This window comes from Vigna umbellata, chromosome 4 (assembly GCF_029865625.1).
Source record: "Vigna umbellata cultivar VRB3 chromosome 4, Vumbellata_1.0, whole genome shotgun sequence".
In the NCBI taxonomy this organism is placed as follows: domain Eukaryota; kingdom Viridiplantae; phylum Streptophyta; class Magnoliopsida; order Fabales; family Fabaceae; genus Vigna; species Vigna umbellata.
This window is the reverse complement of record NC_142168.1, coordinates 37,192,091-37,219,854: the sequence shown is the minus strand read 5'-3', so window position 1 is coordinate 37,219,854 and position 27,764 is coordinate 37,192,091. Positions and strand designations below refer to the sequence as shown.

The following is a 27,764-nucleotide window of genomic DNA, read 5'->3' as shown; positions in this document are numbered from 1 at the left end:
CTCCCTACAATTGATATCAGATCCGATGGTTAGTTTTGGTGACCGACTCATACGAGTACGACCCTCCATAGTAAGGTGAAGCCTTGACAGGCTGCTGATGACAGACAACCAGATGAATCATGAGAGGTGGAGAGTAAGATATGCTCAGTAGTGTGACCATGAGTCATGAAAGAGAGCAATAGACGCTCAGTGCAAACCATGGTATACTCGTGTATAAAAAAAAAACTTTCTTTGTAGAGTAGATAGAGAACTATAATCTTTTATTTGAGGAAAAGATTGTTAGGATAGAAGTAGTTTTGAATGATTAAATATTGATTTCTTTCATGTTAACACATATAATGTATAATGTATAGTTATATATTTAACTAAATTTCTATTTCTAAATTTGATATTAAAAAATATTCTTATATACTAAACAAAAATATATGCTTTTATATTCTAAAATAAATTAATCTTTTTTACCCACTAAAGAAACTAAAGAAACGTAAAGGGTAACACAAGCCAAAATTGGTCGTGATGCAATGTGGAGGATGATGGCTATACTAGAGGAGCATGAATGTAAATAGTTGGAATTATTATATTTTAAACATATATTATGTGAATTTTAATATATTGAAATCAAATACAAAATAATATACAATTTATAAACATAATTTGTATAAAAGGAAATTTTAAATCATTGATGAAAATTAAAATACGTACGATTGTCTAATTTAAAATTGTAACATCCCAAAATTATACAGTCAGCAACTATATAATAGAATATTAACATGTATTAATATGATAAAACAGTTTTACAATTAAAATAGAGCAGTGTGCAAAAATGGCCGAACGACCTTACATATACACACAAAATAACGAACGTTCACAAAGCATGAGGACGAACGGTTTACAAAACAATGACCGAACGTCCTAATATTTACCATCAGTAAAAGAGCGCTCGCTCACAGCCGCTCACTATCCTAACTACCCTAACTAAAATAACCGAACGTCTTTACTGCTCGGCCTTCACTTCCACGTCTACTAGGTTCTCCTCAGCTAGGATTTCCTCTTCAAGTATTTGCTCCAGAGAAGTATCACCTTCTGCTCACATCCACACGGATGATCATTGCAAGGACAAGACGGATATACATATACAGACAACACAATGGAAAATGCAAGGGTAAGCTTATTGAATTTAATTCAAGTAAACACACATACATTCATAAATATCGAATACATCAAATAATTCATTTAATTCATCCAATAATTTAATCAAAATCCTGATACTAGACTGACCGTCCGGACTGTATGAATTCTGTGTAGCTACGACGTCCGTGCACCCAGGTGGAAGAGCTGGAATACTCTTCAGCTGCCACCTGAGGTTAGTCCGTTCTGGCCAAGTTACAGTTATGGACTAAGACCTCCTGCCATTCCCACACATGACATACTCCTCTCTACTTGAGAACGAGCACTCACGGAATATCAGGATGAACCGCCAGCTAAGCTTACAACATCCATACTTTACAAATTCTCAATCTTTCAACCAAGAGTCGTTCCTCCCTGGAACGCTCGTTCAAAATCAACAATCATAATTTCATCTTTTACACCATTCGCACATTTTAATCTTTCATCTTATTCACACTTTCATTCTTAGTTCCACTTCCATAAAAGAACGAACGTCCAACCCTCTTTGTAATAGAGGACGAACGTTAATGCAATACCAAGAAGGCTTGTTCACGAACTTGAATCAGTTAGATGAACTGAATCTAGAATGATCTGGAATTTACTTAGAATAATTTAACTTCAATGACTCTGGAACGCATCAAATGGATAGATATATCACAAATTGTTTAGATAAAGAATCCGAACACGACTTAATTCAAGAGTCAACCGCCAGTCAATGACCGAGCGCTAAAATGAAACTTTTGGACGAACGTCACTGAAGTCTTGGACGAACGTTACTAAGATTATTGGACGAACGCTATTTAGATTTTAGGACGAACGCTAGGAGAATTCAGGACTAACGCTATTACCGTTCGTTGATAATTAAAGAAGGAACGAACGTTCGGTATATGACCGAGCGTTCTTTTTCCACATACACATTTGGACGAGCGTTCGGTATCATACCGAGTGCTACTTATCATTTACACTTTTAGGACGAGCGTTCGGTCTAAGACCGAGCGACACTTAGGACGTACGTTTTTAGGTCGAGGCTATTAGCTGAATTCAAATTCATAGAAAATTGGGATTTATATAAGATGAGATATTTAAAGTCTCTGTTTTAATAATTTGACTAAGAGTTCAAAGGGATATTATCAGGCTTCTCAATTCCCACACAACACTCATGATGTTTACGTCTGGCCGAGCGCACAACGTAAAGCTATATAAGAGGGCGTTCGTCCTCAAAAGGGAATCCTTTCCAAATGAAAGGGTACGACTACTTCAAAGAATTTTACTATGAATACCGTATGGTCAATGCCGTATCGATAACGAACGTTCATTTTCATATACTTCTCATATTAAAATTTTCTCTTCCAGTAACTCATTTTCCAGTATAACTTACATTCATTCAATTAATCATATCACAGTATATTCTATACTTCTCAAGCTTTGAATCAAAATCATATACCTACATCAAATATCAAAATCATACTGCATACAAATTTACAGAACATTCATACACACAAGCATATAATTCCCAGTACATACATGCAACACTTTCATATATCATCTCAGAATCATATTCATATACTCAAAAGTCAAATATCAGAAATCATATTTTCAAGCATCACATAACGCGCATGCAGTACAGACATCACATGAATTAAATCTAATAAGCTTCCCTTACCCGGATTGTAGTGAACGTCCTAAATATGAGTGGATCTGGATTCGTCTAACCGAGACTCTCTCAACGTTTCACTTAAGCTTTCCAACTAAACTAACCAAAGAAAATGAAAGGACTTAGTCCACACCATTGCATGCAACGGAATATGGTTTGCAGGAACTTCCAGAAACGAGCGTCCAAATAAAACTTACCAGAACTGTAAGTTGTTCGGTTCAATCTGGAGCTCTTGGTGCAGTGATCGTCCTCACGGCTCTGAAACGTGATCGGAGTGTAGAATGGTGAGTTACAGAAGAGAGAAGAAGAAAGGTATCTAGAGGGAAGGCAGAGAATTTAGAAAGCAAGAGTTTGGGGAAGAAGATGAAGTGTGCAGAAGAATGGGAAGAGTTTCTCAGAGAAATTAATTTCTCTTCCCACGTAGGACAAACGTCCATTCGTCTGCTGCCACTTGGATTCCACTACCGTTTTAGAATGTTCCAAAGTGACACTTGGCAGTCTGCATGCAGTGTGAGTAAGTGCGTTTTAATGAAGGGGTGTGCGTGTCACGGTGCATTAATGGAAGCAGAGAGGTGACTAAGCAGAATAATTAATGGGGCGTGACAAAAATTATTAAAAAATACAAGTTAAAGTCACATTATATTGAATATTCTTTATAGCTCTACGGGGAAGGATATTTGTCCTCTTTATCTTTTTATCATATAAATTCTTCCAATTGTCATCTTCACCTATAGAAAGATGTTGATTCCTAAATAGTTTTGAATGTACTACTTGGTGCAAATCTTTTAATGTGTTTAGTGCACTAACATAATCAATATTCTTATCACTTTTATATTAAAAAACTATTATAAGATCATGCATGAGTTTTCGATCAACAATATGTAATTAATATGCCAACATTTGCAAGAATCCTTTCTCTTATTCTTCCCTTTTCACTTTAACTCTTTTTTATTATAAGCCACTCTTTTAATTAGTTTGATTCTTACGTGAATATTATAATTGATACCATAATCATAACATATGTTTCATGGCTAATAAATTACTTAAGCTTTAAAGTTACATTATTAAGTGTCGGGATTGATTCATTGTGATGATATAATTTTTTTCTTTCAAAAGTGACGGATGTAACTTTTTATTATGGTTTGAAAATATAAAATATTATTATTATATGCATTAGTTGCATGATGTGTTATTTTACAGTTTAAGTTTTAATTTTAAAATCATAATTAACGATAACGCAAATATAATAGCGTTATCAATTTTTAATTTAGATAAATTTTATCAGAATGTGATATATTCTTGATATTGACCCATACTATTTACAAATATATATATCGTAACATAAGAAACATTCAGTACAATAATTTTTCTTATCAGTAAGGGTTAAAAGTTTATGCTAATTGTCTTTGTCTTTTTCTTATCAGCATCTCTTTTGTCAATATATTACTCTTGACAATATTGTTATTGATTAAGTTTATTGACATTAAATCATCATCATTTAAATTCATATATGCATGAGTTTGTTGAATAAAAGACTCATTAGCTTAAACTAAAAAAAAAAAAAAAAGGAAACATCTAAAATATAATAATTTTTTCCCTCCTAATGACTTTTACCGAACAATATAATTCTCTCTAATTTTATCTTATCATGAGAGGTGAGATTTAATTTTGAGATGCAAAAATAATTAGCCAATTATAAAATTAGAAGGCACCAAATAATTTTTAGAAATATATAAAACTATATTTTCTTAAGTTAGCCCATTAGTTAAATATAATTGATTAAAGTAATTTAGCTTAATTATAAATAAGTGGTTTTGAATCTCCACAAAGATTATTCTCCACTATTTAATTTTTTCCTAAATTCCTTTTAACTTCTTATTAAAAACCTATTATGAACCTCTCCTCAAATAAAAAAAATGCAAAACTATAAACAATTCTTTAGACAATTATCTCTCTTAAAATAACTTTCACATCCCTACTAACATATTTATACTTTTCCCTATAAGCTAAAAACTACTTTTCACACACAAAAAAAAAAGTCATTCATAGCAAAAAAAATAACATCACTAGGTACATATTCCTTGATGCTATTTAGTCACAAATACAATAAGTAAAAAAGCAAAATGCCATTTTCCCAAGAGAGAAGTGGGTCATGCCCCACCAAATCATTCACACATGATTTCTAAAAGAGTTGCATCATAGAAGCCCATTCCATTCCTTTGCATAGCCCACCTTAAACAAAACGTGTCCTTTCCTTCATCTATGATGGCTGGAGTGTGTGTAACTTAAACTCTTATCTCTCTCCCTCCTTACAAGTAATAATAAATAAATAATTAAAATAAGTAAATAAATCAACATTGCTGATTTCATCTGATGATAATAAAGCAGTGAATGATGATTCTTCCTTCATTCTCCTCTCAATCCTTCTTCTACATCTTCTTCTCTTACTCTTTCTGCAATAACAACAGCATCACCAATCCCTTCAAGCCGGCCAAAGCCCCATTAGCCAAAAGTTAATTTTTTTTTCTTCTTCAACACTCTCTTTTAGATAATCACATATTCAGTTTCATTGCCCAGCATAAAAAATTAAGAAAATTAAAAAGAAAAAATGATGGTTTCGTGAATTTCGACCCGTTGGTCCCCGACAAGTTTCGTTCTTCTTCGTGCCAAAGTTGCAATCTTTTGGACTTTTGGCGAGGTGGGTCGATCCGGTTTCGTTCAATACTAGTGGGTTTGATCTGGAAAAGGAAAAGAGGAAGAATTGGGTTATTTCCGATTCAAGATTGTGTCCTTTTTTGAAATGGTCTATTTCCATAGCTCGATCTCTATCTGCAAGTCCTTTGATCAATCATCTTCCATGGCGAATTCAATTTGTTCTGCGGATTTCGGTTCGAAATCAAGGCAAATCAATCAACTTCAGAAGAATCGGAGAACCCCTAATTCTTCATCGTCAGCATCATCGAATTCCCTTCAGATTCCTCCTTGTGATCGATCTCGATCGGCCATGGTTGATGTTGTGATGTTCATTGCTGTTGTTTGTGCCTGTGGCTTTTTGTTCTTTCCTTACTTGGAATTTCTGGTGACAAAGTGCTATGATGGGGTTAAGGTTGTTGTGTTTTTGGTTAAGGAAGAGGTTTCGATTGCACCTTGGATCTATGTTTCTATAGGTTTGAGTGTTGTGTGCGCTGCATTGGCCACGTGGAGTGTGGTGGCTTGCACCACTAGGAGGTGTGGGAATCCCAATTGCAAGGGTCTGAGGAAGGCTGCTGAGTTTGACATTCAGTTGGAGACTGAAGATTGTGTGAAGAATTCCGCTTCTTCCTCCTTGAATTCTGCAAAAGAGAGTGGTGGCAGTGGTGGAGTGAAGAAAGGTCTCTTTGAATTGCCCCGTGATCACCATAAGGAGCTGGAGGCTGAACTCAAGAAGATGGCACCGCCTAATGGAAGGGCTGTGCTTGTGTTACGAGCAAGGTGTGGATGTTCTGTTGGAAGGTTAGAGGTGCCGGGACCTAGAAAGCATCATCGGAAGATCAAGAAGTAGCAGCAGCTGCTGCAATCCTGTTCTAGTAGGAACAGGATAGGAGAGGACACCCTTTTGATTTATTGGAAGGAAGGAAGGAAAGGGATAATCGGATCAACTAGAGAATGTGTACTTGTCATCCTTGTGTTCAATGATCTAGTAGGAATTTAGGATGTCTTTAAATAAGCCCCTTGGCAATAAGTTGTAAGGAACTATGGGTCATACACAATTAGTTGGTTATACCTGGAAATATAAAAAAAAAAAAAACATTTTTATTTTAATTTAGTTCTTGAGTTTTCAAGATTTATATATAGTTCTGTGAAGATTTTTGCATCATGGTTTTGAATTTTACTCTCTTGTGGTTATTGTTATGATGTGTGTTTTTGTGATGATAAGTGTAGGACGAGTTCTTAATCTTGCTATGTGCTGCAGGTTATGACAGATTAAGTTTGATGTTCTGAACATATATCTTAGCTTTGCCTGAGTTTGTTTCAATCTTGTAAAATATAGGAAGATTCCTCTATTTTCATTGCCCTGTGTTGTGATTGTAGCAGAAGATGTCTGGAATGTTAACGGTGGGATAGACTGTTCAACCTCAAGGACATGGCATCTTTTTATTCAGGTAGAAGAAAGTTTTGATTCTATTTGAATTCTTTTTTCAGAAAATTGAATTTGCTAATGGAGAAAACAGTTGGACGATAATTTTAGAATTATTTTTTACTGTGGAGGTCTACTTTTGTACATAGTTGTATTGTATGTTGTGTGCATTTGTCAGACTTTTACTTAGCCAGTTGCATCTTCGTTCTAATTTTTCATCTTTGTTATCCGTTGGCATAAACTGAACAAAACTATTTTGAATCCTGAATTATAATATAAATGTTTCCATCTCTTCCTCTCCCAAAGAAATCCATTCGGTTTATATTTCTATCGGTTTCCACAGCATTTTTTGTCGCTGCTAGAACCCATGCTTAATTTTCTGCATATTTTTTAGTTAGTCTGATTCTTAGTTACTTTTGTAAGACTCAGATACACAAATTGTTTGTAAATAAGTTTTTGTGGTTGCATTTGACCATTCATTTCCTGCTTGCAGACGTGCTAGACTATCAGTATCATGACTTTGATACTTTTTTATTTGCTAGAACTTCAAATCAAGATTATTGCACAAGTCATTTTTTTCTATTGTTGATCAGTATCTGGGGGCAGTACATGCAATTCTCTTATGGAATAGTGACCAGATTTGAACAGCGAACTTGGTAAGATGTTCATCTGTAGTGCATTGAGCCAACTTTTGATTTCTATTTCTATATTTTTTCTTTGGTGTATATGAACTCATCTTCAATTATAATTTTGAACATGACAGATTTTAAATTATTTGAACACTCAGTCTGTCTCACTAGTTGAAATTTGCAAATCCTAGCAGCCATCTTGTCTCAATTGCAGTTTTCTAGACTCTGTCCTGTTTGAATAGTCTTATCTTCTGTAATTAAGTTATATTCTTTTAGTTTTCCAATTGTATATGTTAGAATATTTACCTTTTTTATCATGATTATATTGTGTCTATATTACCCTATTTATTATGATTATATTGTGTCAATTTATTTTTATAAATAAAAAATTATGAGAAGGATCAATCAAGCCCTCAAGAATTATTTTACAGTTTAATTCTCAAGTGTATATTTCCTCTGTTGTATTGCAAATAACTAAAACACTTTAGGAGGATGATGCAGAAATTCCACTGAGAAACTCTTAACAAGATATCTTAAGTGGGGAGTTCTCAAGCTTGAGAAATTCCACTGATATAACCATTTAAATTATGAGGAAGTCAAGATAAACCAATCCATTTTTAACTTAATATTGTCCAACATGGAACTGTTTTATAAATATGTTAGGAAACTAAAAAGAATCCCCTAACACTGCCATAAGCTTGTGACCTCTCATTTTTTCTTAGAAAGAAACTGCCCAAGGTTGTAATTTATAATTTAGAGTCATGGAATGTTTTGATGATGAGTGATTCAACAAAACCAAAGTCAAGTAACTCCAAAGGATTTTTTTTTTATATTCTGTTGTAGAAAATTTAATTGAATACTTAAACTTTTGCCTTGTAATATCTGTCTTCAACTCTACTGCCTTCCCATGTGTTAAGGGCGATGATCAATTCTATCGTAAGGATGACCACCTTTGGAGCCCAAAAAAGAGGGCATAATATATGCTAGTTAAATGATGAATTTGGATTCTCTGCTCGGTTTTTGGTACTAAGCTTTTATTGTATCTTCAAAATACACTGATGTACATTGATTTTAATGTTTTAAAATATACCTTTTTAACATACCAACATCAATGTATTATGAAAACTTAGAAGAGGCACAACAAAAAAACCAGCAGAGAACCTAGACTCGTAAACCTAAACTACTAACATAAACTAATATGGCTGAAAAAATATTCCTACACAACATAGTTAGGTACCCTTTACTACAGCCAAACAATTTTTAAGGGAAAAAGGAAATGGACTTATAGAAATATATGTCAGTCTCTCTTTTGGTTGCAAAAAGTAAATGTTGACTGCATTTTGTTTTAGAAATTAGTTTCTTTCATTGGCACCTATCAAATGCATGTACATCAATAATGGTATGATATTTGATCATTCATTTTATGGGGGCAACACAATGCCCTCCTTATATTTTGCTGTGAAATAATTGCAATAAGTCTTAATGGAAATGATTTTCAATTTTTCAAAATATGTGAATCTAATGATGTTACATGGCACCAAAAACTTCTGCAGGTGCTCATAGTTTTGTACCAAGAAACGTGAACATCTCAATAACCAAGTTTGCAAACTCCATGTATCAAGAGACATATGATTAAGACGTGGAGAATAGAGATCAAAATACTATTTGTATAATAAATGATCACCCAGATGAGCACTAGCATTACAAGGGTAGCGATGAAATCAAAGTAAAATGTCTATAAATAATCTTTTTGGTTAAATTATAACCTAGGAATAGACAGAGAGAACAATCAACGAAACTTAAAGTTGGGACAAAACAACACCGAAATGGATATTCATACAAATAGGTTAAGACGAGGCACTAAAATATTCTAACAGAGAAAATTGTAGTGATAAACTCAAGCCTTCAATTTAACAAAATTTGCATTTCTATTGTGAATTCCTTCTTTGACATCTTACTTTTCCTTTCTGAGAAAGGTTAGAGTCATGGAGATGAGTGTTAAAATGAATATTTTGTTATATATAAGAAAAAACAAGGTGCAAAATGATTACGTGTAGGGAGTGGTTGATGTAGTATTTGAGAAAAAATGTGATAGAAAACATATTAGTGACTGGGGCATGCACAAAGAGAAAATGGAAACTAAGAATAACATTGAAGAATTTGGTAATGAAACTAAGAATAACATTGAGATATTTTTGTTATCATGCAAAGTCAAACATTTTCCTTATGTGATAGGGATAATGGTATTGGTAGTGTAATTCTTAATTATCTTTAATTGTGATTTTAGTTATTTTAGATTGGATAATTGCTATTTCGGTCCCCTAATTTTTGTAAGTTAATTTAGTCATACTTTCATCTTTCTTCCATTTAAAATACTCAAAATCATCTGAAGGCTTTCATTGAATGAGAGATGAATTTGAAAAGGGAAATTTTTTATACGCATATTTTGATTAATAAATTTAAGTAATAAGTCTATGAAAACGTAAGCGATTCAATTTGTAAATATTCGCACATATACATAGAGTGAATATATAGATTGAGAGGGTGCCAAAAGTAAAAATGAAAAATTAAATGATTCCAAGTGTGCCACCCACAGTAAGACACTAACTACATAAGAGTAAAATTGGTTTTTTTTTTTTATATTGGTCCTAATATGTTAAAGTTTCTAAACTTTAGCCTTTTCATCAAGATATTTAGAAGATTGAAAACTTACCCCTACACCACTATGCCAAACACAGGTATTTTTGTGCTTGTGCAGTTGCATTCTTTAAAAATAAAAAAATATCAGCTATAAATAAATATAATAATTGAAAAGGTTAGAAAAAAAATCTTTTTTATATTTAAATTTTCCTTCTTTATTTATTCAATGTTTGAACTATTGAAAGACAAAAACAGAGTGAAACTACTACAGAAAAACTAAGAATTATATATTACTATAAATTATTGATATTATTATAAAATGTAGACATGTATAGTTGAAATGCATGAAGATTGAAGAAGTGATACATGTTTTCTTTTTCTGGAAAATTGTTCCTTGTCATTTCAAATTATTGAAGTAAACTTTCTTGTTGTAGATCCTCTACAAGTTCCAATTTTATTTTATTATTATTTTGTTCTAAATTCAAATGTCAACTTTTTTGGTTGCTGTGTAACTAAGCCATAAGGTTGGACCACTGATGCAAGCCATTGATACACATGCCACCATTTCTCTTTAATAACAATGTCAATGCCCTCTTTAATAAGATGTAGTTTAAGATAATTGTAGTTAAGACATTTTTTTATGGTAATGCAAAGAGATTGAGATAAGAAAAAGCACTTGCCTGAAGAGAAAGGTAACATTGAGTGATTGACATGATATGTGTGGTAAGTGTGGAAGCATTGAAGACCCTAAATGTGTTTTCTCACCAAATGAAAGAGAAGACAATTGGGTTGTGGAATTTCATTGTGGCTGGCAAGTTGTGTGCCTTTGGTCATAGTTGCATTAAGTGAACTGTTTACTTCTTTTTTCATTTGTCAGCATTATCTGTCTAAGATTGGCTTCTTCAGAACATGAAAAACAAGTTCATGTTTTGTTTATAACATGTAATGTTAAAATATTGTATACCTCTTTTCTCATAAAGATTAAATAGATTGTCTTTTTAATGCTTATTAAGAAAGATAAACATGGCTTAAATGACTGTCATATTTATAAAGAAAAAGTCATGTTAGATAAATATTACATTTAAACAAATCAGACAAGACAAAGTTTTCCAATGATGTTATATTTTACAAATGTTATATGTTGGATGCAATGACTGTTGCATATGGCAGTGGTCAAGGAAATAGGCAGGAGAAATGTTTGAACAGTTCCTCTCAGAATCTGTCGGTTTTTATGTTATCAGTTGAAATATTTGAATATCAACATCTCAGAATTTTTATGTTTATTTTAAGGTTTTATTGGGATAAAATAAAAATGTGATCTTATCATTAAGATTTGAGGAGTTATTAATTTGATTTGAAATTAAAATAATATTTGGAGTTTTCTATTTCACTTTTTCCAGCAGAGTTTATGAATAAAATCTTGATATAGCTAATTTAGTTAATAATCTCTCCATCTTAAAACTACATGTTGTACACAAAAAACCACCCTATCTTATTATCTTCTTAACTATGTATTCAGGATTATCAGAAAATATTTGGAAGAGATCATACGAAATTAAAATGAATTGTTAATGCTTTGTTGAACTACTTGGTTGAAAGCTGTTGCACTGTTAAAAAGTGTTCCTTTCAAACCGAAAACATACATGTTAAATGCATTAGAATATAGAAGTTGCGAAATTTGCACATAGAATTTATGTAAACTATTTGTATATTGTGATGTTCAGACAACTAAGAGTAATGGTTTAAGAATGTCATAATAACTCTAGATACCCAAACAAGACAAATATATCATAATGGACAAGATTGTCGTGAAAAGATCAAATATATTTATGAGATGTTTTTTTCTTTTTACTCAACCTTCAACTAAAACATTTATAATAACTTATTTAAAAACTGATATTTAAGTTACCCTATTGGCGTATATATTGGCCTATAGTACTAGAATTTATAAACCTTTCATTGTCTTCTTTTAGGTTGTGTTCCTAAACTACAAAAACAGAATAATGCATGATTAAGTGTGCCAAGGCGGTTGAGATCAAATCCTGGTATATCCATATACCTTTATTAAAACAACAAAGGTCTAGCTATGCATTAGAACCAAAATAAAAGACATGTTAAAGACACTTTTAATTCTAAAATGATTATAAAGAAGACATTTAAGCATCTACACACTACATGTTTCATTATTCTGCTACTGCTACGTAACATAGTTGTAGACACACCATTGCAACATTGAAAGGTATAGAATTCATCTATCTAAAGGGCTAATACTCTATTCTTTGTTTTGTTTTTTCTTTCTTTCTTTATTCAAAAAGGACAATACTAGATGTGCCAGAAATGACATATATAACAAGTGATTATTACATAACCTTAGTTAAGGGGCAAAAATGTTCCTGCAGGACCTGCATCAAGAAAGTTGTAACAACTTGGCCACAATAACAGGGTCCCTTTCCCTTGCACAGACCATGATATAACTCAGCAGCATGAATGCACTCACATTGATGAATCTGCTTAGGTAGAGTAGAAGCAAAGATTTCACCATTGGTACTTGGCAGCAACAAGAACCTCCTCATACTGCTCAGCAGCCTTGTCCCAACTGAGATCCTGCATCATCCCACGCCGTTGTAGCCCTTCCCAGCTATGCTTAAACTGCCTAAAGGTCATCAAACAGTTCCCTAATGAGTTTATTAGCTTATTAGTTTCAGCACTATCAAATGTCCATCCAAGGCCAGACTCTTCAAATGGATTAAAAGGTGTCACAGTATCCCTCAGTCCACCCACAGCGTGTACAACAGGGATTGTTCCATAATTCATGGCATAGAGTTGATTCAATCCACATGGTTCAAATCTTGATGGCATGAGCAATATGTCTGCACCTGCTGTTATCCTGTGAGCCATCTTCACAGAAAAGCCAACCCATCCTTTGATTTTGTCACCGTGTTGGGCCATAAGTTCCTTAACCATATCTTCTAAGTCTGGCCTTCCTGTTCCCAGCATGGCAAGCTGCACATCCTGACCCATCAACCATGGAATGGCTTCAGCTATGAGATCGATGCCTTTTTGATGATCCAGCCTTCCGATGAACCCGAGTAACGGAACATCCTCACGAACTGGCAAACCGAGCTCCCTTTGTAAAGCAGCTTTGCATTGACGCTTGCCACTTTGCAGGGTCTCAATGGAGTAGTTGGTGTATCCATTTGATGTCAGGTGAACATCAAACTTGGGGTTCCAATCTTTGGTATCAATTCCATTAACAATTCCCCTCAGTTTCCAGTCATTCTCATTCATGATCCCATGCAAACCCCAACCACCTTCAGAAGTTTTGATCTCCCATGCATATCCATGACTGACAGTGACAATCCGATCAGCTGCCTTTATGCCAGCCGCAAAGATATTCATGTGTTCACCTCCAACAGGATCATAAAATTTGAAAAGGTCTATGTAGTGCTCCGGTAAATCCGTGTAACGGAATTCATCAAGTGGGCCACGACCCTATAATATAAAATCCAACCATTATGAAAATGAAACAGTGATTTGCCTTAACAAATAGTTTTTTTTGTTTAAAGATAAAATAATTGCTTATAGATACAACAATCCACATTCCATAAGTGAAACAAACATAAATGCATCAGATGAGAAAACATTTTCTCGCATTGACTAGTCATTAACATTAATCATCATGACAGGATACATGCATACTCACATTCACATAATATTTGAAAGGTTGGAGTGCAAACATATGACAACATGTACGGAGTTGAGGACAAAAACAGAGACTAATCCATTAATTGGGAGAACCTAAGGCTTAAATACCACATAAGTAATCCATTCTATCCAATAAGAACCTCCTAACAATAAATAAATCATCCAGAAGAGTGACAAACACATCTAAGGGTACGAATATCCAAGAATATCCGAAGCCATTTTTTCATTAAAAATCCCTTCTATTTTAGCCTTGGGATAGAGAGCTATCCAGGAATTTTGCCTCTGATTATTTATCCATTATTTTCCCCAATATATTCTACACAAGGAAAATCATGCATACCCCTTGGAAGTATAAACAATAATAGCCATTTTGTCTGGTATGTGGCTTATGAAAACATGAAAAGAGAGGTGTTAAACAGGAAAGAGAAAGACATGAAGCTCAAATCATGTTTCTAAGACAACACAGGTGCTTTACGTATACTGAGAAAGTGAAATCAACACAATAGATAGAGGAGACTGATATCCTCTAATAAATAAAGGATTTGTGCCTTATTTCTATAATTATAACTGGAGCATATAAGTCATATGCTTTCAGCTTCGTGCAGATATGATCAATATATAGTCCTCTTAGGGACTTAGTGAATATGTTAGTCAAATATTCATTGGAGTTGACAAATTTAGCACTGAAATCATTTCGGAGCTCGGTTAGTGACGAGTAATTCCAATTAAGAAGAAAAGATAGACAAATTTCATCTAGGCAACAGGAGAGAAAGTGCTGGTATAATCTTGTCAATAGATTTGTGTGTATTCTTTGACAAACAATTGAGCTTTATAACGATCAATTTTACCATCAAGACCTATTTTTAGAATATAATATCCTCCAGCAACAGTTTTTAAAAAACGCTAAATATCATGTTAAACTATAGGACTGAAACAGTGTGTTTCTAAGAGACATTGGTGTTTTATTCTTATTGAGAAAATAGAATTAGTACAATAAATAGAGGAGATTTAATATTGTCTAATAATAAAGATATGATATGGGAATCAATAGAAATGTTACTATATATATATATATAATTCAGATATTACTGGTTGTAAAGGATTTGCATCTTATTTCTATAATTTCTATAGTTATAACAAGAGGAGTAATTCTATGTCATTTAATTCAATTGGATTGCAAAGATTAAATTTAGGCAAAATAATCTTCACTATCCATTTATTATTGTTCGTAGAAATTGGACTTGAACTCTAATTCAAGTTCATAGGATTGGTTTATAAAGTGATGTTTACACTCACCTATATCCTACTATTTAGCCATACTTCTAGTCAATATGGGATCTCCAACATCCTCTTAGGTCAAGGACAAGACATCTTAGGTCGAGGACAAGACATCGCAAGTGTGATACTAGATATTCATGGGTGATCAGATAACAAATGACACAATAGACCCAACAAACTTTACTACCACTACCATCACAAAAAGTAGACTTTTTGACTTAATCTTACAAAACAAATTTGTAAGATAAGGTTTGCATTCCCTACATACCATAATTTGGTATCTACTCAATATGAGATCTCCTACAATTGTATGGCCAAGATTAACTCCACTCAAACACTCAATAGATACGTAATTAACCATATAAAGAGCTAGAGGATGAACCTGGTGTGCTATGTTATGAATCACAAAAACAGATCTTGTGAACTTCATCAAACCATTGTCACGATAATATGCCTTCAGGTACACAGGCAGCAATGCAGTATGCCAATCATTTGCAATGAAGGCCAGATTTCCATCTCCATAGCAAACACCACCACATGGAACATGCCATGGAACCTGAAAATCATTAACGTCATTAATCCATTGAAAGTAGACAACTATAAGGATTTCACATAGAATATATCTGCAAAAAGACTTTTGAAAGTTGATACAAATGATTTGGATAAACTCTATCAACAACTCAGGCATGAGAATAATTCTATCAAATTGGTTACTCACAAGCACCCTACTCTATACGCCTTATCATGTGGTAAGAACTTCACAGAACTTTCTTGGGGACCCAGGGTTAAGTAATTCTAAAGGCATATTTACATATTTACTGTGGTAGTCCTGTCCATTAATCAGTGATGCATGGAAGCATGCATAAAAATTATTCTAAGAGATAATGAAGAAAGATTCAAAATTAGTATTCTCTGACAAATGAAGATGGAGATGTCCCAAGTATCTTCATTGGAAGCTCAGTTTGGCAAGCATCTTTGTTTCATTACAATACCAGAGTTTATGTTAGTCACATTGCGTGGAACTACAAATGTACCTCTAGTCACTTCTTATTTTAACATTTTTATCACCTGATGTAATGCAGATTGGTATTTTTCAAGTTTCCTGAAACATACTATTTACATCAAAAATCAAGGATAAGGATACATTTGGTTAACTTTATAAAATATAGCATATGCATTCTAATAAAAAATAGATAGCTGTCAACCAAGCATCCCCATAAATAATGTAGTCACGAACTAAATCATTCAGCTCACGTACCTCAGCAGCTGCCTTACAAAACAACACCATGCGTTTTAGAATATCCTGTTCCATTAAAGGTCATGAACCGAGTCAAAAAGAAATTAATATGAGCAGAGAAATAGTTACGGGTAAACTGGGCAGTTTTGAATATATGATAATGCAAGATGTAGTTACTAGAATACCTTAAAATTAGAAAAACACCTCTCTTAACTTTACTCATGGAGGAAACAAAGAAATCAAAAGATAAGACAGGTTTTGTCCCACCCCCCAACCCCCCCTTTTAACCCTTCACCTCCCTTTACGCCATGAAAAGGAGACATATTACCATTTAAGACAATGGAAGTACTTAATGATGGGCTACAACTCAAACAAAAGCAAATTATTACCGTTCAACAAAAATATATTATTACCATTCGGTTTCCACCATATACGTTATTCTGTAAATTGCGGAAGTTTGGACTGTCAAGAAAAACGAAGTCAACACCATCAATAAAAGCATGGAAGTATGTTACTTCCATGTCCTGTCAAGTAAAAAACAATGATTTGTTACAAAACTAAGGTAGCAGCAACAATTTATAACCGATCAAGAATAGAGTTGTTGCTCCAAACCTGGCCATCCACTTTGTACTGTTTCCGTACTCCAATCTCTTGTGCTTCAGCATAATTACTATATCGAGGTGCTACAACCTACAAAGAAAATGAAAAGAATGAAAAAAGACAATGGGAGTATTAATAAAAAGGAAGATGAAACTCATTGAAGTGTCCAATAACAATCTGATGACACATGAAACAGCTGTCATTTCACTTGAATTATGTAAGAAAATAAAGAATTATTATTAATAATAATCACACAAATTACATTCTCATCTTTGTAATAATCGAAACCTTTAAAAAATGAAATACAAATATGCTGAAATGAATAGAAAGATTCTGAAGATATGTTTTCATAGACTATGGATAAATTGAGAATATTTTTTTATCCTAATATCATTCCCAACTTCCCTAGAAGATCCTGGAATCTGCCCTAAGGAAGTCCTTTATTGAAAATGACTGCCATCTAAAATCATGTTGCAACATGAGTTGTAACCACTAGGCCCCTTGTTAAGATTATCTTTGATGAAGTGTTTGTCAATTTCAATATGATGGTAGTCGAAGCATAGTTGGCAAAGATACAATGCAAATCAAGACGGTTGATGGTACTATGAGCACATTAAGAATTTAATTTATTTTAGCAACCTAAATTCTCTTGCTTGTTCATATAGAGCTGAGGTGAAGTCCTAAGAATTTCTACAGGTGCCTTAATATGAAAAGAAAGTTGAAGAATGGACTATATATCTTGTAGTAGTAACCTTTTATTTATGATCTTGACCAAAATCACTTATGGCATATGAAGTTAGGCCATTGGAGCAAGGGTAAAATGGATGAACTTAGTAAGAAAGATGTGCTTAGTGGACAATGGATTGGAAAGCCAGATTTTTGTGCGCTTTATGTTTAGAGTAAAATCTCGCGTTGGAGTTCATAGGGGACTCTATAATATCCATTCATACAAGTGTGACTCAAAGTTAGACAACTAGATGTGAAGACCATGGTGACTTGGAGGAAAGGATTTACTCGCAATGAAAGGGGTATATCAAACCTAGAAAACAAGAACACTTGTGTTTGTTGAAGAAGTCTTCGTATGGGTTGGAGTGGTCTCCTAGGCAATGGTATAAACGATCCAGCTCATTTACGATTGACATTGGATATACAAGAAGACACTATGATAGTCATGTTTATCATAAGTTTCATAAAGTAAACATTACATCTATCTCAATATTACAAAACAGATGAATTTTGCATCTACTTATGTACTATAATTTGATCATATCTCTAAACGATTAATCTCCAAACACCCCTTTATGTTGAGGACTGAAATTACATATTAGTGAGTGGTCTAATAGTCGTCCAATAACAAGGTATATGATAAGTCTAACAAACCTTGCTAAGATAGACTATAGTAGACTTTAAGTCTAACTCAACTTCACAAATCCAACTTAATATCTCTAGTTGATGTAAGATCTCCAATAATTAGAAATTGTCTATAAGCTCCTATATTTAGGTACTTCTTTATGTTGATGATATGCTAATTGCATGCATATAAGTCCCCAACCAAGATCAATAAAGTGAATGCACAATTAAGTGCTGAATTTGAGTTAAAGGATTTGGGTTAGCAAAAAAGTCCTTGGTATGGGGATCAAAGAAGGTAAAAAGCTGGAAGATAGTATTTAACTCAAAGGAGCTATATTGAGAACGTTTTGGAGAGATTTTCAAAGCACAATGCAAAAAGCAATTAGTATACCTTTCATGACTCATTTTATGTTATCAGCAAAAATGTCACTACATAAAAAGGGAGAAAGAGTTTGTGTCTCAAATGCCCTACTTCAATATAGTTAAAAATCTTATCTATGGCATGATTTGTACTAGACCGGATATTGTAAATGTAGTGAGTGTTGTTACTTGTTATATGACTAATCTAGGTAAGGCTCATTGGCAAGTTTTGAAGTAGATGCTTAAATACTTGAAGAGTGCAATTGGCATAGGACTAGCATTTAATTGGGGAACAAATGGTGTTAATATCACGTTGCAAGTTTTATGACTCAAATTATGTGGGTGATATTGATCATAGGAGGTCATTGACTGGTTATATTTCCACACTTGGAGATAGTGCTATATGGAAGCTACAAAGGGTGAAAGAAGTTTAATGACTTTCATATGTGATGACAAACATATTGATGCCAGGATATATTTAATATGGGATGTCATAATTTGAGGTGGTAGAGAAGATCCTTAGGGCTTAGTTGGAATTACTGGTCCTACTTTACATTGGAAGTGGGTGGAACAACATTGATAGATGGTGAGAGCTAAATAACATTGAGAATTGAAACCAAGGTGGAGTTTTGTTGCGTTGGCTTGATAGAATTTCTACATTTAGTAAATAACTATAATCCGTTACTTGCTTTAATGGTTTAGTTGATATTAACCATTCATAACGGAAGGCTTGGTTGCTTGCATTCTAGTATAAATAAGTGCAGAGATATAGTAACAATTAATTCAGAACTAGTATAAATATGTGCAGAGATATTGTAACAATTCATTCAAAAGAAAAAAAAAACATAACTGTACAAATTCTTTGGAGAGTACTCATGTAAGAGATTAAAAATTCATAGAGATTTCTTATTAGTAGTTTTATTCTTCTCTTATTAATAGAGAATTTTCTATTTCTTCTATAGTGTATCTTTTCTATCTCAAAAGACAATTTGACACATTCTTTAAGCAAGGAGTATATCTAAAGAGCAAGTTTTCTTCCCAAATTAAGTGATCCTCTGTCAGTTCATTGAGGGAATAGCATGTTACCATAACCCTGTGTCCACGCCTAGCCAAAGCCTTAGGTAACGATCCAGCAACATCTCCAAGCCCACCTATCAGCTCAGGTATAAATTTTAAATTACGGCAAGACAAAACAGCAAATTCAAGAATGCTAATTCAAGAACAGGCATGCAATGATAAATATAGAAATTTAAAAGAAAATTTTGACCCCCAAAAAGAGTCTTTCATTTTTCTGTCTTTTATTTAAACATCATCAGGCTAGCGAACAAGTTGCCAACAAAGAGCCACTTATCAAATTTCTTTCAATAATGCCTATATGTGTTAGTCACAATTCACAAAGGAGTTCAGTTGCCTACATTCATCAAAGAAAACATTACATGAAATAATGTTAGTTACCTGCTTTGGACCAGGGAGCACATTCTACTGCAGCCAATATAACATTCATAACATTGTCCCCAGCCAATGGTGGGGGTTTTTCACCTTCACTCTCAACATTGTCAGTTTTATTGGCAACCTCACTTAAACTTGATTCACTCATACCTTCCAGTATTTCAATAACATGATTGATGGGTCCGGTGCCACTTGGGATTCCGATTGGTACAGTATCAGGGGCAATGGTATCAGGGGCAATTGTCTCATATCTATTACTATTCAACAGTTCATCAAGATATTGCGTAGCTGAAGCCTTTTCAGCAAGAGATTTATCATCTTCTTCAGCTTTATCAAAACCACGATCAATGCCTAAAACCGAGACATCTGGTATTTCTTTCTCATTAGATCGGACGTAATTGCTTGAAACAGTGCCACCATTTTGGTTCTCAACAGTACTTAACAGGGATTCATTGCTGTGCTCATCTGAAATACCGTTTCCTTCTGCTTCAAGACCGATTTCACTATTTATTGAATTAATCAGTTTCTTTCTTTCAGCAATCTACAATAAACAATAAAGCTAAGTAATATCACCAAATGGATGCTTATAATAATATGACCAGTTATTAAAGCACATAAAAAAGCAAACAAAGTATGCTCACACATAAAAAAAAAAAAAAAAAACAAGAACGACAGGTAAAGAAAGCTCTAATTTAAGCAGTAGCACATAGTAGTTTACTCTAAAAAAAATAAAGTCGCACTCTATTACGCCCTTCAGTTGATTTGAGTTATCTTCTCTACTATTCCAAGCATATTTTTGTCACTTCTACCTAGTTATTATTAATTCATTGGCACTTAATCCTAAAAAGGACAAACTGCATGCAATTTGCATGTATTAGCACAAGGATCTCATAGACCAAATTAACATCTCAAAAATAGATCACAGAAGCGAAAGACCCACAGTGAGTGAAGCTGAAAAAGGTTGTCGAAACAATAAATCTTTTATACTAGTCATTTTTTATACTCACCTTTGCAAGAGAAAAATAGAGTGTCTCCTTTATTTTTCCAATAAATTCCCAGTTTCCCAATCTCAACAAATCAATCCAATGAAAGACCAAAATTATAATCAAAAATCATATCTTGCATGCATGTGGTCTGAAAAAAGTATGAATTAAAAAAATCAACACTTACGTGGGTCTCAACATAAACCTTTTTGGGGACAAACATAAAGATGAAATCCTAGACCCTTTGTAAAACACATTGATTCCACAACACAATGATACCTGTTGAAGCAGCTCCTTTTGCAAAGCAAGAACCTGCTTACTCTTCTCAATTGTGCCAAGCGTCTTCTCTGACTCTTCACTCATCCCAGAATCATTCCCCAAAGCTCTTATTCGCTTATTATTCTCCACCAAACACAGCAAACCCCTACTACACAAATGGTTCACTCTTCCACGCCCCCGCCCTCTTGCCCCCGAATGTCCAAACGATGAACCACTCACAGAGCCAAACTTCGGCGAAGAAAGCTTGAGACTCCTGCCGTGAAACATCCTCATCATCAAAGTGTAGTCCGCATTGGCTTCCACGAGAAAGGGTGCAGAACCCATCGATGCCATCGCCAGTGGATACAGAGGAACAAGTGCTGTGGCGAAAACAGGGGAGACCAAGATGGCGTAAACGAGAGATCAACGAGGGTGAGCAAAAGGGTGGGAGCAAAGTGGAGAAAAGAGTGAGAGTGTGATGAAAAGGTGAGAGCTTTCTTTCACAACTTACTCAGAACTGAAAATGGCGAAGAAGAATGAAGCATGCAATGATGGTTTGTCTGGAGCAGAGCTTAGGATGACCGCAAATTAGTGACCTGAAAGGGTCCCATTGATGGTGTAGTTTGAGTGACGAGGACAGAGAATTTTAAAGGTGAAATTTTTCGAAGCAGTTGATGATGATCATCGTGGTTTGACATAGGTGTCGGTTAGCTGAGTGAAGTGGTGCACACTTGTCTTGTTCTTGTGAAACTGTTACTAAATTTGGAGTAACCTTTCCACCATTTTCTATCGGGGTAGCTTTGACTCTGTGTTAAAAAGTTTACTTCAAACGCCGTAAAATCTTAGTTTAATAAAAAGAGAAAATGAAGATCTGATATATAATTTTAGAGAAATATAAATATAAGCAAGTTTAATTAAATTGTAGGTGATTTGTATTTTTATAAAAAGATTTTGATTTATCAACTATTTAAAATTTTTCTATTTTTTATTTAATTAAATGATTTTCGTATTATAGTTATTTATCCACGTATTAAAGATGTAAAACATTTTTATTAATATAAAAATATATTTTGATTAATGTAAAATATCAAATAACTTTTATTATTTTAAATAAAAATATTAAATAACAAAATAGGATATTGTTCGGTCATTATTTATAATAGTCAACAGATTGTAATTCGTTACCATTAATGTAGGTTATTAGGATGATTTCTTGTTATATAAGTTAAAAGTATTGTCTTAACTAAAAAAATAAAAAAAATCAATTAAAAATATATAAATCTTAAAAACTCAATAAAATAAAAAATAAAAACTCTAATGTAAAATACACTTAGAATTGATTTATAACAATTGATAACAAGGGAATTGTAAAGTGTAATTTCTTTAAATACATTTTTTGCCATCCTTTTATGTTTATATTTATCATATACCCCTCTATATTTCCATATTGGTTGAAGTATATGAATAGTTTAATATAATTCTATTTTTTTATTTACTTTCTTTCGTCTCTTTTTTTTCTTCATTTTCTTTCTTTTTTTTTTCTCACGGGTGTCTCTTTTTTCTTTAAATTTTTCCATTTCTATATCGTTTTCATACATTATACAAAAGTGATTATTAAGAATCTCTTTCCTGGATATATGACCAAAATTTACAAAATGAATAGTGTTTGTAATATAGAAGTATATTATATTTACCATATGATTCCATTATGTATTATGTGACTTGGCATTTTATTGGATGATATGTTTTCATTGTTTTTTATGATGTTATGTAATGTAATTGATTTCAATTATTGGAGAGATAAATATCAATTCATCATTTTTAAAAGGGGTCCACCACTCTTCCATCTTTTCACAACCATGATTTATTTGAATCAACGGAGTGAAAAAAAAAGACATAAAAGAAGAGAAACAAATTATTGAATGTGAGGTTCTTCAGACTAAGTCTAAGAGAAGAGAATAGGAAATGAGAAAAAATAAGAAATAAAAGTTGCGAGTGATTTCATTATATAAAAAATTAAAAAGAAAATATATACGTAAAAATCATTAAATTGACCTTATATTAAAATTGAAATACAATTAAATCTTAAGATATATTTAAATATTTGTTACTCCAGTTAAAAAGTTTATCACAAATGGGATATGTGTAAGACTATGAAAAATATTTACCTTAATAGTAACAATTTTATTACTAGTAGTAATAAATTTCTTTATGAATGGAAAATATAATAAGTTTATAAAATGTGGAAATTTAAATAAGAAATATTGGTAGCTTAGTTGGTAGAAAATTTTGGTGATGGGTTCAAACTCTTTTCTACCTTTTTGTAAAAAAAAAGTAAAATAAAATTTAAAATATTGATAACGGAGAAAACATTCATATTTGAAGTCATTATTAAGGAATCCTGGTAATTAAAGAATTAATAAAAAAATAATTAATATAAAAAAATGATGAATAGTAAAAATTTTGGACTATAAATAGTCATGAGGGAGAGGCTATTTTGCACACAAAGAAAGGAAGAATCAAGTGAGAAACCTTGAAAAATAAAGAAGAAAGAGTTAGGAAGAAATTTTTAGTTGCAAGAAGATTAGAGGCTCTGGAGGATTTTCGGGGAAAACAAATTCGGAGCAAGAGAAGTCTGGAATAGAGGTAGGGGAGCTTAATTTTAAAATATTGGTACAAATATTTTAATATATTTAAAAGATAAATAAGTTGGCTCCTAAAGTATTAATTTTAAAAAATGATATTTTTAAATACAACTTCCATTTCATAATTTTAAATAAAAATATATACATATGTAAAATTAAATTTTAAATAATTATTTAATGACTAATATATATCTAATAGATAACTCTAATTTGATCTCGTTAAAATATTTAAATAAAATTCATTAAAAGAATAGAATATGCATATTAGATAAATGATATTTATGTTCATGCATAATGTAACATTCCGGTTATATAGAAAACATATATAATGAAGACGTCATCATGTATAATATAGGAAAACAGTCAAGATTACTTAGGATTACAATCATCCTAAATCGAGTCAGAATTTAAAACTTAAACACAAACAGAGTAGTTCAAAAGGATAGGAATCACAAGGAAAGTCCATAATAATTCGAAATGCAAGATACACACTAAGAGAACCCTAAGGAGACTAAGCAGCAGCATCGTCTTCCTTCAAAACCTACTCCAGAGACACCTCATTCGCCTCTGCTCACATCCAAGTGGATGATCATTGCAAAAGAAAAGCATACCCAAGCAACATACAACACAAAAGCAAGGGTGAGCTAGATATAAAAATCATGTTATAGTAGTCACAAGCAACATGTAAGTAAGATAGATACGCTACACTACACACATGACTTGTTGCACTTAAACTTGACTCGTCCGGACTAGAATGATTGTTGAGCTATGGCGGGTTATGCACTCGTGGTGGCCTTTACTGCTTTGCAAAGCCATTGTCAATGGGTTTCACCCTACCACACTCACGAGGTTAGTCCGTTATCACTCACATTTGGCCATACTGGAAGCACCCAAGACTAGGACCTCCTGCTACTCCTCACCACATGGATCAATCCTCTCTACTTGAGAATGAAAGACCATTGGAGCGTCAGGAAAACCCCCAAGACTGAGCTACCGTGCGAATCATTCTAAACATTACTAGGGCACCACCATGTATCCTCTCCTTGAGAATTATGGAATTACGTCCATGAACCATACTTGTTACACTTACGTCAATCATAACTTTGTTTCATACATACTTCCAAACTATAATTCACACACAATACAACATACCCTTAATCATGTTGCAAAATCAAGCCACCCAAATCAGTTATATAGACATACATACACCCTGGCAGTCAAACAACATCAAACAACTCAAACAGATGAGGAAAAATGTGAAACTCACTGAACCAGGTCGCATAGCACACCAAGGTGCAAGGCAAGACAGCAAAAATTCGCACAGCGCATCACCCTTGGTGCGCTGAGTGAATTTTCCTGACGGTGGGAGTGTTTTTCAGCTAAAATTCGCATAGCACACCACCCTTGATGCGCTGAGTGAATTTTCCTAACAGAGGGACAGCTAAAATTCACATAGCGCACCAAGTCTGTGCGCTATGCTAAACTGAAAATTCTGATACACATTATCAGACCCTAAACCCTCACATAGCGCCCCAAATTCGCTATTCGAATTAATTTGGCTAATTTCCCAGGCTAGCAACAGTCGCAAAGCGACTACATTCGCTACGCAACTTACCAAACAGAGAGCAACCCTCTGTTATAATTCACATCGCGCACAGAGTCGCTATGCGAATGCCCTGGCAGAGAGCACCTCGCCAGGGCGACTCGCTGAGCGACTCGTTGAGCGAAAGGCTTCGCTCTACGAATCTGCAAAATTTGCAGAATGAAATTTTGTAGATTTGCACAACTCAACCACTCCAAACTCATTCCAGCCATTTTGGTGAACTTCTAACACCCCCAACTCGAAGTATATATTGAATTAAACATGTCTAACTGATTCTAACCCTTCCTAACATCTTTTTAAAGTGATTAAGATCAAGTTTTATCTTTTAAAACATTAATTTCTATACTTAAGGACCCAATTTCGGTTTTACCACTTTTAACATGTTCTAGTCCAGTTTTATGATCCTAACAAGTCACAAATGACTTACCTAAGATATCCCAACAGCCCAAATGTGCTCAAAACCTCTACTTCCCAAAATCACTACCTCATTTCCTTTCAAAGTGACCCAAGACTCTACCAGCTTATCCAAAACAATGCATACTTTCCTTACCTTCCACTTGATCACCCCTCCAACAGAATACATACATCAACATACCAATCTCAAATATCATCTCAGCCCAACCACATCCACAGTCACAAATTTCCAACATACAGTTCATACAGCAAATATCAAAAATATAATTTCAACCAAACAACATAGTCACACAGAGATCAACACATTTGCACATTTCATAGTAATAAACTTTTAATAAAACTAGCTCCCCTTACCTTGCCACTTCACAATTTAGCTTAAGACCCGCCTCTACAGTACCTAGAGTCACAGGGAATTTAGAATCACCGTACAGACCACAAAACAGTGATCAATAACAGCTCTTAGAGCTAGAATGAACGGAGAAAAAACATGAAGGGTACACTAGACACATACAACTTGCCCTAGGTCCCAAACAGCGGAGAATAGTGAAGAGCTACTTACCCGCAGGAGAATGAAAATCTATTCGAATGGTTACGAAGGTCTTTGCGCTGCGGTCACTTATGCACCACCTAGACCAACATGCAAAGAGAGAATGTGATGGAATGGTAGAGAGAAGACAGAGAAAAAAAGAGTTGAACTTTTAGAGAGAGAATGGAAGGTTGAGATGAGGAACTCTGATTTTTGAAGGATCCCACACTAAGGTCATAGTGTCCTTAGTCTTATGGGCCTGACTGCCCCAACATAAGGCCCAACTGTCATAGAATTTCAGACCCTTACACATAAAAAAGTGAATAAATAAAATATTTATTAATAATATAAATAATATTTATTATTGGTTTTATCAAAGTTGAATAATCTTTGAGGTATGTTAACTTGATTATTAAATTGTAATCGAGCTTTGAATTAGTTAAAATTCATTTATAAAGACTTCGACACTTGAAAATAACTAAATATATGGGAGTAAAGTAATTATCATGCTTCTTAAGTCATAAATAAATAGATATATTAAAAATATTCATTTACTTAAAAATAATCAAATATTATATCTTTAAAATATTATATAATCAATTATTATATTATAATATCTAAAAAGTTATTAAATAATAAATTATTATTATTATTATAATATTTTAGAGATATAACATAATATAATAATAAATTATTATATCATAATATATTAAATATATATATTTTAGAGACATTTTATAATATCTTGATGATATAACAAAATCAGTTTATTGATTATTATAACATAAGATATTACATGTAAATATCTTTGAGATATTTCATAATATTTTGAAATATATACAATCATTGATATCTATTTAATATTATTTATTAATTTTGTTTACATTGATTATTATAAATATTGCATAGTGATCTTTCTTATTGGTGGTAAGGAGAAAAAGAATAAAGATGAACCTAAAGTCCTCGTTATATAAGAAAAATAATCAAGAGAAATGTAAAATATAAAATTGAAAATCTTTTGTACAATCTTGTTAAAAGTTATTTTTCTTATTTTACGTATCATTTTACTATTATGTTTGTATATCACCTCCACCCAAAATTCTATACATTTCTTTCATTTTAAAATTCTTCTCAAGAGGGTGGATGAAT

The 27,764-nt window shown here is 33.1% G+C and overlaps 2 protein-coding genes across 2 annotated transcripts; one reads left to right on the top strand and one right to left on the bottom strand.

The window, feature by feature from the left end:
• Positions 1 to 5,142: 5,142 nt before the first annotated feature.
• On the top strand, positions 5,143 to 6,622 carry LOC148200063 (uncharacterized). The gene has a single exon (XM_088114554.1). It carries the CDS (start codon positions 5,622 to 5,624, stop codon positions 6,360 to 6,362), a length of 741 nt encoding a protein of 246 aa, XP_087970680.1. The 5' UTR covers positions 5,143 to 5,621; the 3' UTR covers positions 6,363 to 6,622.
• Positions 6,623 to 12,326: 5,704 nt separating this feature from the next.
• On the bottom strand, positions 12,327 to 22,095 carry LOC124832282 (granule-bound starch synthase 2, chloroplastic/amyloplastic-like). The gene is made up of 9 exons (XM_088112716.1): positions 21,939 to 22,095; positions 21,449 to 21,807; positions 20,193 to 20,727; positions 19,824 to 19,888; positions 17,040 to 17,117; positions 16,841 to 16,951; positions 16,449 to 16,493; positions 15,573 to 15,746; positions 12,327 to 13,699 (listed from the first exon to the last, which is right to left on the bottom strand). The coding sequence occupies exons 1-9, from the start codon at positions 21,970 to 21,972 to the stop codon at positions 12,743 to 12,745; spliced, it is 2,358 nt and encodes a 785-aa protein (XP_087968842.1). The 5' UTR covers positions 21,973 to 22,095; the 3' UTR covers positions 12,327 to 12,742.
• Between the last annotated feature and the right edge of the window lie 5,669 nt (positions 22,096 to 27,764).

Excerpts from the sequence above, each read along its gene's own strand:
- LOC124832282 (XM_088112716.1), bottom strand. The coding sequence starts at position 21,972 with ATGCTTCATTCTTCTTCGCCATTTTCAGTTCTGA. Across the intron at positions 16,494-16,840 it reads TATATGGTGGAAACCGAATG|GATATTCTAAAACGCATGGT; the intron begins GTAATAATATAT and ends TTAATGGAACAG. Across the intron at positions 13,700-15,572 it reads TTCATAACATAGCACACCAG|GGTCGTGGCCCACTTGATGA; the intron begins GTTCATCCTCTA and ends TTTATATTATAG.
- LOC148200063 (XM_088114554.1), top strand. The coding sequence starts at position 5,622 with ATGGTCTATTTCCATAGCTCGATCTCTATCTGCAAGTCCTTTGATCAA.